The sequence below is a fragment of the Dinoponera quadriceps genome, unplaced genomic scaffold, assembly GCF_001313825.1.
Source record: "Dinoponera quadriceps isolate SergipeBrazil2010 unplaced genomic scaffold, ASM131382v1 scaffold555, whole genome shotgun sequence".
In the NCBI taxonomy this organism is placed as follows: Eukaryota; Metazoa; Arthropoda; class Insecta; order Hymenoptera; family Formicidae; genus Dinoponera; species Dinoponera quadriceps.
Genome location: NW_014554717.1, coordinates 567,122 through 578,639, shown reverse-complemented (window position 1 = coordinate 578,639; position 11,518 = coordinate 567,122). Strand labels below are relative to the sequence as shown.

Here is an 11,518-nt window from a genome sequence, read left to right as displayed (position 1 = left end):
ATCTTGAATCTGACATAAAATTTAAATCCTACATCCTGAGGCTAAGTACAAAATACAAAAGGAAGAGCTGAAAAGAAAGTTAAATATTAACAGAAACAGGCTATTAATCAAGACACATGACACTTTCGACTCAATATAATTTATCATATAACTTTCCAGCATTAACATTTATAATGTTAATGTACATAATACAATATGCATAATGCCAGAAAAAACTATGTATCTATCATCTACAATATTCTCTTATTTTAACGTCACGTACTTTGTAAAGACAATATAAAGCGATTGTGCTGTACTAACAGCAATCAATGCAACAGTAATTCCAAATAATACCTTATCTTTTCTGCCACCCATTAAGTAGACTGGCTTCTTAAGATCAGACTGCAAATAATAAAAATTGTTAATTGTTTAATAATTGGCAATTCAATTGACAGCAGCATATGATATACTTGCCTGGAAATGTTTATATTTTGCCCACATCTTTGGATCTAATGTGCGTGGCTTATCAGTGCAATAATCAGCTTTAGCTGTAATAGTCGCTGGTTTAGTTTTGATAGTGTCGTAAATCATCATTTGTTCTGTCTTCTGTAAAGCAGTAGGAGACTGAAATAATATTAAGGTCTTTGCTTATGTATTCAGAATTTGCATATGTACAGAAATATTCATGTATCAAGACTGGAATAACAATTGATCTTCATAGTACGTCGAAACAAAAAGGATATTCATATAGAATGAATCATGCAAACTGCAGCATGATATTGATAATTTTTCTTCTAAAGCATTAACGATTATAATTCATTCATTATACTAATCAGCATTATAGCACGTTGCATAAATAGAAGATCAGATATAAGCTGTTACATGAATATAAAGTCATGTCCATAATTGAACATAGCTGGGTTGGCTATCCTATATACATGCACACAGATGTAACAACAAAAAATTATAAATTCTAAATGCGAACACAGTTTAGAAAAGAAGAAGAGAAAAACAGCAGAATATGCGATCCCACGGAAACAATTCAACATTCAAGGTTGACGTTATTATAAAACGAAATATGAAGCTTGCAGTTCGTTGTCTATTGATTGGTGGTGTACTCAGGCGAAAAGGTGCCAGACTTGACGTGATCCTTGTACTGTTTGTATACAACCAATTAGAAACTAAAAGTGTTTTCACTTACGAGAGGATAGAACGGTTGGAAATTTGTAGCTGGCTTCAATCTACCAGTGAACGGATTAAATTTATGAAACGACATCTTTATTGTTGCGCAACCGACGTTACTAACAGACGAAGAATCCAATGAGGTATTTCGTCTGTTCTTTTTAGCTGCGCTGCTGAACTGATGCAATGAGTTAGAACAAGACAAAATATACTTGTCCCATTTTAACTTATTGTATCAATTCAGCAGTGCAGCTATAAAAAAACAGACCAAAAATATATTTGTCTCATTCTAACTTTTTGCATCCGTTCAACAGTGCAACTAAAAAGAACAGACGAATTTTCTTTCTCTTTCTCTCTCTCTCTCTCTCTCACATTCACACACAGTACTAGTTCCAAGAGCCCTTACGGGCTAATCCCCAACACTACTCTTCGGTTCCACTGAGGTATGGCTTTTTGCATTTTCGATTTGTTGACTCGATCCGACTCGGGAAGTGTTCCGCTAATTGTTATTGCAAACGTTATCGCTATGTTATTGTAAACTACAGTATATGTAACATGAACTATAGATACAGTACTGTAAAGATTACTGGAATGCTGCCCGTGTCGGGTTAAGTCAACAGATCGCCATTTATCCAACCAGCGATAAATAGATATGAGATAAAAATAATTTACCAAATTACAATTAATCGATGTTCGATTCTTCCTCTTGTGTTAAAGATTCGATTATCTTCTCGAATATTTAAGTCGTAAGAAATTGACCAATCATAATTGACAATTTCGTTATCGTTACGTCGTCATTGCGCAGGTGTAATATGGTGCTTACCGGCAAGAGACACAAATCGACAGAAGTTGTACCGTCTATTATCTTTTTCTTTATTAAATGCGAAGGACGGACAAACGATGATATAACAGATATAACTAGACACGTGTCAACATGTATCTCTTGCTGGAAAGCAACCTATATGGTAGAAAAGCTGTGCAATGACACCCTAGGCTAGTGATATTGTCGAAGTTATGAAATTACAGAGGGGCTATTATAGATGATTAGGTATTTGGTAAATTGCCTTTATCTCATCTCATTTATCTCATTCCTTCATCTCATTTTTTAACAAAATTAATTTTTGCAACATCTATTTTCCAAAATCGGTATATATACCTTATGTTACATAAGAGCTCGAATATTTTTTTTACGTATATTATTTTGAATGAAAGGAATTTTTTGAATGACATGAATTTTTTTTTTACATATATTATTATATACAAATGTCAACCATATGGGGTTGGTAGTCCCCCATCAGGCGCCTGCCCCAGGTGATGGATTGGGAAATGCTCGACGCGCTACGTGTGTAGGGTACCTACGGCGAAATAAAATGGAGTGAACCAAAACTAGCAACCAGTTGCTAGCTATAGACGACTGGCTAGCTATAAATGACATGGATACAGGAAAAGAAAGTTCGAATCTGGGGCTCGGATACCCGGAACTGGTACGATCGGATAGTGAACGAGCAGGCTCTCACAGGCCATCAGCCAGCATCTGCTCTGTATCACTGATGGAGTACCTGGCCACAGTACTAGATAAGAATATTGGTTGAACAGATATTGTTAAACAAAGTCAATCAGAGAGGGATAGAACAGTACTTACCTCAAATCCCGCAAATGGCGAGCGAAATCTTAAAAAATTGTCTTCACAAAAGAACAAGCAAATCAACAGGCCCAGAAGTAACTCTTTGAGCGCACTAACTCGGTAGAATCCAATTCGTAAAGAAACCAGAGACTGCCTGAACGAAACAATTCATAATCAAATAACTCGGACAATAACTGACAGATTGTAACTGACAAAAAAAGACCTCGAAATAGTCCTGATGTTGCAACGGGAAGACAGAAACAAGCCAAGATAAAAGACTATCGATTAAGTGCTTCGATTCCCACCTCCAATAGCTTCGAAGTCTTTGGCAATGTAGAACAGGAGCAAGAATTGGAAGATCAAGTCAAACCACAAAAACCCCCACCTATCTTTGTAGATAAGGTTAGTAACATCAAACCTCTAACGGAACACTTTAATGAAATTGTTTACACAACAGTCAATAAACTTTCAGTTCTCGTGGAAAAACGACATGTTGATTGGTTACCGTGTCGCTTCTTGTCGCGCGACAAGCGTTGCCACGTCCTGTGAGTAGAAGCCATTGGGGTGAGCCACTGGTCTCACACCGTGCAGGGTCTTTCATCGCTTTTCACAAAATTACTGAATGTCCTTGAATGCGACAGATTGTAATGTTTAGTGGAGTAAAAAAAAAATACAAATGCTATAATGCATTTTTTTTCTTACAGTATATGTTTATTTGTCTTTTTTTTACATTATATGTGTATCAGGAGAGTATACATATTCTCTAGCTTCGCTACTTCAATGTTCCATTATTCATGATGGTTGCACAAGATAAAATAGCAGTTCTTTGTCGTCTTTAACAAAAAAAAAAACTAGAACTATATCGCATGATAGTTATGCATAAAATATACTTTTCAAACTAGCGCGCTCTGGTGGTGGTTATTGTGAGGTTAGACATAGTTGCATACTTTCAGAAATATTGTATACAAAAGGTATTATTTATTGCTCATAAGAATACTTTTCAATTTCTGTTTACAAATTGTGAACGAGGTACTAATAAAGAACATGTATTAGTATTAATTATTAAGAAAAATTTATTGTATAGATAAATATACATGTCAGTTATATGCCCCTGTGATTCTTCTCATGAAATGAATGAATCTTTCTTAACATTATAGTACCATATATTTTTCCTAGAACATAAGTAAAATGTTACCCTCGTTTCAGATCATGCTTGGTGCCAGAATGCCAAAAAATTATTGCTGAAATATTGGTTTATTCCTTGCAACCAATCAACTAAGTAGAAAGAATAACGTTAAGGAAAGTCATAGGTACTTGATTGTATCCATATTCTTGTTCAGGTATGATCTATTTTAACACTAATATCTTTCTTTTCTTGTAGTAAATGCATGTGTTCTGATATATATGAATAGTATTGATATATACGAATAATATATACACACACATGCACAATATAGATAGAAACATATTTGGCATCGTGCATAAATAATAATATATGTAACTCTATAAATATCAAAGCATGTATAGACTTTAACAGTAAGATCACATCAATGTTATATCAATTTTTCACATAACAATGTAAGTGCAATATACCATACTTATATTGTATGTAACAGTTATATCGTTTAGTAGAAAATTATAATATTAATGTAATATTACTATTACTAAGTGTTTACTGAATAAAGTATATCATTTTCACAGTGGAGATGTCACAGAAATAAACAATATATTAGAAATATAACACATGTTTTATATTCACATAAATACGTATTATACTTATTACTATACAGATTTATTAATTTATCAGAGCATATGCATTATAAACTGATATATTTTATATTACGAAAAATGCCAAAACATCTAATTGATATCCTTCTGAATAGTTTAAGGATTTCTTGAGAGGTCTTTCACTAATCACATTAAGGAGGTGGTTAGCAAATTGGAAGCACAGTCCAAGAAGGCCTTAGGATCCTCACTGGTTACATCAGGTTATCCTGTGAAATAATGGTACTGAACTCATGTTCTGTTATATTAAGCTGTAACATAAGAGTATATTGTTACGAATGTCGACCAACTTTTCAGTGTCCTTTTAATCGATTCAACATTATTCTTTATTATTGAACAATTATTTCAATAATTTGCCACCATGGGCAGCAGCTCTGTCGTATACTGTTTTACCGATTAAGCAACGGGTCAGTCGAAGGCATATCATGGCTGAAGAGCTTTGGTTGACAACAATGTGTTGATTTATCCATTAGGTTTCATATAATAGAAAAGATATGCTACGAGAATTGCTTATTGTAAAGTACCAAACATATGAAGCAATTATTTTAATTTCACAAATGGAGAAGATCGTTGTACTATGCATTTATTGTGCTCTTTAATAGATAAGGAAACATGTTGGTTTTTTTGTGTATGGAAAGGGCAATGCTTTTAGTATTTGGGGGAGATAATAGTACCATTGAAGATGTTAATTAAATTGCAACGTGCAGTGCGCAATGTTTTATTTTTGTAGAAGCAAACAAAAGTAAAGATGTGTAATATGTCTTTTATCTAAGAATGGCAATTTGTTTCCAGGATATCCCAAATTCGAAAGCACTTTCTATAATTACACCAATATTGCGTAAAAACCGTAGAGTTGAAAATAGGTGGGGATTACAATATGAGGTTTCTGTGCAATATGCTGCATTTGGAAGGCAATGTGTACCTTATATGCCAACAGAACCACCGGCATCCTTGAGTGAAGAAATTATGGGATCTGAACCACTATATGTGTGCGAAGAATGCAAAGACTGGTCAGTTTGTAATGATTAACATAATTATGGCATTTTACGTTTTGTCTTAGTTATTATATGATTTCAATTCCGGTTGCAGTTTCCGTTTTCAAAGCAGTTTGGAGGATCATTATAAGAGACGTAGTTGGATTTTTGGGCTTTGGTGTCATACTTGTTTCAGGACAGTATGCACTCATATAACCGAAACAGGTTCTACGTGTTCTATATGCATGAAAAAAGATAATGAAAAGCGGAAATATTTGCGATCAAGAGGGTACAAGCATCAACGCTTTCAAAAATGGGGAGTGATAAAAGTATTCTACAACCAGTGCCAACTCTATGAACACATGAAATTGCACGGTTTGTGCTCGATAGATGTATCTGATATAATGTTAATGCCTCTACCTACTGATTTGACCTATAATGATTGGACTCCTGAACTAGAGATAGCATGTGAAGCACTTATGGAATACACATTTCTATTACATGTTCATATCATGGACTGGTTAAGGATGAACAAATTGATTAATAATTGGTGGAAACTAACTAATGACAATGACAAAAATAACGACAATATAATAAGTAAGGTTGTGAAAGGTTATAAGGGTCGACAAATTTTTAAGACTTTCGAAAAGTCTGAAGATGATCAGGATCCCAATTCTAATGTTACACTTAATGTCAAGAAGAACTTTCTTGCTATGGAATTTGTCGAAACCACTTTTAACGATAAAGATAAGAATAATTATTCTGCCAATGCTGTCTCAGACAAAAATGTGTCAGAAAACGAAGATAATCCTTGCACTGACATCGCTTTTGTAGATTGCGGCCCTGCCTCAAAATGTTTGGAGCCAGAACCATCGATGAGCTATATACCAAAGAAGCAGATTCCATCTGTTCTTAAAAATTCAACCTGGGACGTATTAAACTTGCATTTAATTGACAGGACTAGGACAAATCGTAAGAGGAAAAAAGTAGTTCTTAAAGATTTTATTGAGACGGATATGATTCTTAAAAAATCAACTACGGTGAAAGTGAATGAAAAAAGTTTAAATAAAAGTACTATCAGTAAGCAATTAATCGAAAGCTCCTCGCAGAAATATAGGACAGAGCAATCATCTGTGAAGGAAACTGCAGGAAATAGCATCAGTAAACCTATAATAGAAACTGATATTGCCAAAATTTTAAACAATCCAATTAAGATCGATGTTCCGTTTCCTGCTAAAAATGTCAAGTTACCTAAAGCGAATTCGGATCATTTAGAGCATAGTCTACATACATCAACAGAAAATTGTGATTCCAAGATACTAACTGTCCAAAGTTCAAAAAAAGCAGATGTCACATCAATTATTAACGATTTGCCTTCTCAGCATATTTCAAATACCAATGAAGTCGTTCTGGAACAGAATTTACAGAGACTTATATCTTTATCCGACAAAGATGTAATGATAATTGGAAAGATGCCAAACAAATCAGTTAACAGCAGTACGGATACCAGCACATCATCACAGAATAAACAAGTTGGTCCATTTCTGATTAAAGACGGAAAGAAATATCTTATTAAACATTCAGAAAGTATTAGAAATGATCTAGAAAATTCGCCCAATTTGTCAACTACAACTACTGTATCGAAAGGCACGATACAGCTGCTGCCTAAACAGAATATTTCAACATCAACGTCTATTAATTCTGCTGAAATCGAAAATATAAGTACGGAACAAGCGACTTCACTTCACAACGACATTTCTCTTTTAACACCTTCGCCATCTCCTTCTGAGTTATCCAGTGGTTCCAGCTGCGAGTCGCATATTAAGAAAACTTTAAAAGCAAAACTACCTCGGAAGATACTTCCGCGAATTCCTCCCGAGAAGACTTCATTCGAGGTTATATCATTGGTTAAAGAGGAAAATGGGGAGAACCTCTACATGAATATAAAAATAATAGATCGTGCCCCAAAGGAGGTTTTTCATGATATGTGCAAAGAAATGTTCAAGCATAAACAGAAAATGATGGAAGAATTTTGTCACCTGGATAATTACGAGTTGATGAGACGAATTACTCATTTAAACCACGTTACCGCGGAAATAAAGAACAGTATGAATTTTGTACCGAGTAATATTGTTAGAGAGAAACTGAAGTCTGTTGATATTCTCAAACAAATATTGGAAAGTTATATTCGTAAGCGTGATACGAAGGCCCAGAACAAGAAGAAAGGCACACTATTAGAGGAATGTAATTGGGAGAGGACGGATTTACATGAGAAATGTCCGTCATGCCGTAAACCTATGAAGCCAAAGTCTTACATTGCTGGATTTTCAAAATTGTCTGATGACGACGAAATGTATTGCTTCTGTTACAAATATATTTGTCACCAGTGTCAATCTTATCATGGCACTTCATCACGGTTCATCGCGCATCAAAACTTCCACATGAAGAAGTCACCTTACATTTGCCCAGACTGTGAGAACTGTTTCATTGAAGCTAAATTTCTAGAAATCCACATATGGACTCATTGCTTTCACATGTCGAAGAAGCGCATATTGGCTTGCAAAATTTGTGAGATAGATGGATTCAAGGACATAGAGTCGATCACTACACACTTTGCTATCATGCACTGTATCACGAAAGTCGCATGCGAAATATGTTGCTTGGTATTTTCTTCGAACGAGGATTGCATGAAGCATTACGTGGATATGCACACGAATATATCGTTACCAGAACCAATACGATTGGTGATGTCCAAATTGAATAACAAGATTGTACGTTATGAAAAGTTTATGTCGTACTTGGATGAATACCCCGCGATTAAAGAACTTATATGGTACAAGTGTCCTTTCTGTCCGATGGTAATTGTAGAACACATCCATGCAAAGTTAATATTTAGTGCTCACTTACGGGACAAGCACTGGAAACGTTTGTCCGAAATCATTAGTGAAGAGGTATTGGCCGATACTTACTTCGTAACGAAATTTGGAAAATCCAGCATCACCGGAAATATCTCAAACACGTTTGTAAATGCTCCGCTCGAAGACGGTACCGTGATACCTAGAATCATAAATGCTCGAACCATTTCGTCGGAGATATTTGAACGCGGCTCCCACGATACGGGCAACACGTGGACCATAAGTCCCGATAAATCCGCGTCTACCATTGTTGTTGACAGTTCGCAAGTGGTAAGTTCTTCAGAAAAAGTAGAATCGCTACCAAAAATTCTCAACGTCAGATCAATAGCTGATTTAAAGGCAGTCGCACCGAAAAACGTTGCGACAAGTACGAAAACTGTAACCGAGATGGAGGTTGTATGTGATTCTCAAGCGTCTCAATCTGAAGTGATGAAAACTACGTATAAAAAAGAAGACCTATTGTGTAAAGATACGAGAAATAACCTGATTGATATTAAATCTGTTATCGAGGAGCAGACGAAAGTGGTAGAAGAGTCTCATAAAAATAATGACGAATCGATCACTTCCTGCGCGGCGGAACCCGAAAGATCTCTACAAACTAAGGACGTTCGTACAAATTCACCCATCGAATTAAGTAGAGAAATTTCAAATTCCGAGTCGGTATCCAAGACAAGTACAAGTGGTTCTATAAAGGTAGTTGACATCAGGAAAATATGCAAACCGAACATTGAGCCATTCGTCGAAGAACCGTGCGACATACAGTCCGAGAATGAGAATGCAACATGTATGTCGTTCATACCGAAACCTCCTCCGCTTTCCAAAATTCCACAACATGCACTTGATTACAGGGAGGTCGAGGAGACATATGAGCTCTTGAAAGATGCAAAATCGAAATCTCTCTTCCGAAGAGTGGCTAAGAAGAGGCAACGCATTGCCATAATCGGGCCGACTGATACGCAAGAGGGAACTATCGAGTTCCTGTGTCACATATGCAACGAAAAGATTAACACTTCTTGGCCTATATTGCAGATGCACTTTACCGAGAATCATTCGCACGAGTATCAATTGGTGGAACTTGCTTTGCGCCTAACGAAGCTACCCTCTGACTTTATGAATCATTACAAGAAACTTATGAACACAAAGAAGCGAAAATCAGACGTCACTTTATCCATGACGAAAAGAAAGCGTCGATGGACACCGAAGAAACACACGGAGATAAAGGACACGAGCGTGTCCGAAGGGACCGTAGGGTTGTGCGTGAACAAAGAGACGGCGGAAGACGGTGAGGGTAATTTCAAATGCAAGAAATGCAGTCAACGATGCACCGACATGTCTGATCTGAGAGAACACATTGCTACCAATCACAGATTGAAGGGCCGTTACCTGATATGTCTGGAGTGCGGCGAGAACTTTGTAGTCGCGCCTAGCTTGCAGATGCATCTCAAGGCTTTTCACGGAATAGAAGATCCTATCAGTTATATGAATCAAAATCCCTCTTACGCTCCTGATGTAAACAACTACTTACAGGCAGAAGGGAAAACAACGATAGCTAATCAGTGTTACGTCTGTATGGCAGTGTTCGAGGATAAAGCTGCGGTGGACAAACACCTGAGAGTACACGGTATGGCTTTTCTGAATCGTAAGATGATAGAGGCGAGAAATGCTCTGAAGAGTCCGGAGAAGAAGCCAAATACGGAGGAGAAGCAAAGTCCCGTTACCGAAAGTCTAAGGGCGACTGTGAGGCGAGATAAACCGGTGGAAACACTTCTAGAAAAACTTCTTAATGTAAGTAGTTAAACTCTTCATAAGTCAATATAAAGAGAAAGGCGATAATTTTATAACTCACACAAAAGAGAAACTAATGTCAGCTGAATCGGATATTAGTATAATAATCTTTTTCTTGTATTACTATTGGAGACTAAGTATGAAAATTGTGCGTTAACTGTTTTCAGACGCCGATATAGCTACAGGGGATGAAACATGTGGATACATGTGAAACATGTAAAAAATTCTCTTAAAACTCTGTAAAATAATGCATTCATTATAGTTCTTATTTATAAGCTCTCGTCTGTATATTACGCGCTCGATATCGTTTTCATCAATCCATTGTTATTACAGAACATTATATCACTGAATTATTATCTTTTCTTCTTTTCTATCTACTTTATCTGTCCTCCTTATCTTTTCGTTATTGTCTATCTTTTTCTTTTCTACGGCATGTAGAAAATGTTTTAGAATATTCACGTACTCCGTAATGTATTTTCTTTGGAAATAGTTGAGCGTGTCAGATCAACAGGAAAAGATGAATTATCGTGGCATGTATATAAATTAGTTGTAGTTCGAATGAACGTTGTGTGTATCATCATGAGTAGCTAGGAATTGTTAATTATATCTTCTTCCGTAATTTAGGACTTTCTATTATTACCATGACACTATTTAGCAGCTTCTTAAAAATATCTTGAGATGAAAATTCTAACACGAAAATATCGAATTTATAATAGTTTTTTAAATAGGAAGCGTTTAACATTTGGATTCACATTATTCATGTTTAGATTGGATGTCATATTTAGATGTGAGTTTCTATAGAAGATATCTGTCTGTGAGTGATACAATTTCAATTAGTGATAATTCTATTAAATGTTTTTAATATTTTTAAAGATATTTAGAATGATAAAAAAATATCAATATGGTATACTAGATGTATTAAGAACAAAATTTTTATTTTTTATAATCTTTCGGAGAATTCAAGTAATATAACATGAAATGTTTTTGAGTAAAAATATGTTGACTTCATATTAGAAAATATTAAATAAGATACATCAGACATTAAATACGTATTTTGTACTAAAACTGAATGCGATGATTCTTTAATTGGTGCGGTTAATTTCAAGTAATCTGGTATTCTATGTACTCCATATGGTTGTGCACGTTAACCAGAGAATTTGATAGCTAGAATAATCGATGTCAAACAGTCGCACATCTAGTTGTGGTTCATCGCACATTTCTGCCAATAAGTTCGACTACTCGCACTATATCGGATTAATGTGTACTAAAGGCCG

General features: G+C 35.5%; 2 protein-coding genes across 6 annotated transcripts; one reads left to right on the top strand and one right to left on the bottom strand.

Annotated features, from left to right (window-relative positions):
- Positions 1-119: 119 nt before the first annotated feature.
- LOC106741134 lies at positions 120-1,445 on the bottom strand. 2 transcript variants are annotated; one of them, XM_014612825.1, is made up of 3 exons: positions 1,181-1,445; positions 454-603; positions 120-381 (listed from the first exon to the last, which is right to left on the bottom strand). In XM_014612825.1, the coding sequence occupies exons 1-3, from the start codon at positions 1,253-1,255 to the stop codon at positions 244-246; spliced, it is 363 nt and encodes a 120-aa protein (XP_014468311.1). In that variant the 5' UTR covers positions 1,256-1,445; the 3' UTR covers positions 120-243. The 2 variants fall into 2 exon arrangements, with proteins under 2 accessions (XP_014468311.1, XP_014468312.1); XM_014612826.1 differs by having other exon boundaries at positions 454-585.
- Positions 1,446-4,706: 3,261 nt separating this feature from the next.
- On the top strand, positions 4,707-10,600 carry LOC106741150. 4 transcript variants are annotated; one of them, XM_014612862.1, is made up of 4 exons: positions 4,707-4,792; positions 5,363-5,580; positions 5,660-10,244; positions 10,412-10,600. In XM_014612862.1, exons 1-4 carry the CDS (start codon positions 4,790-4,792, stop codon positions 10,421-10,423), a joined length of 4,818 nt encoding a protein of 1,605 aa, XP_014468348.1. In that variant the 5' UTR covers positions 4,707-4,789; the 3' UTR covers positions 10,424-10,600. The 4 variants fall into 4 exon arrangements, with proteins under 4 accessions (XP_014468348.1, XP_014468347.1, XP_014468349.1 ...); XM_014612861.1 differs by lacking the exon at positions 4,707-4,792 and adding an exon at positions 4,998-5,085; XM_014612863.1 differs by lacking the exon at positions 4,707-4,792 and adding an exon at positions 5,006-5,184.
- The last annotated feature ends 918 nt before the right edge of the window (positions 10,601-11,518 follow it).

Bases quoted from the DNA above. Each gene is read 5' to 3' on its own strand.
- LOC106741134 (XM_014612825.1), bottom strand. From the start codon at position 1,255: ATGTCGTTTCATAAATTTAATCCGTTCACTGGTAGATTGAAGCCAGCT. The intron at 604-1,180 runs GTAAGTGAAAAC...ATATTATTTCAG, and splicing joins TCCAACCGTTCTATCCTCTC to TCTCCTACTGCTTTACAGAA. The intron at 382-453 runs GCAAGTATATCA...TATTATTTGCAG, and splicing joins CAAAATATAAACATTTCCAG to TCTGATCTTAAGAAGCCAGT.
- LOC106741150 (XM_014612860.1), top strand. From the start codon at position 5,253: ATGTTAATTAAATTGCAACGTGCA. The intron at 5,277-5,362 runs GTGCGCAATGTT...ATTTGTTTCCAG, and splicing joins TAATTAAATTGCAACGTGCA to GATATCCCAAATTCGAAAGC. The intron at 5,581-5,659 runs GTCAGTTTGTAA...TTCCGGTTGCAG, and splicing joins TGCGAAGAATGCAAAGACTG to TTTCCGTTTTCAAAGCAGTT.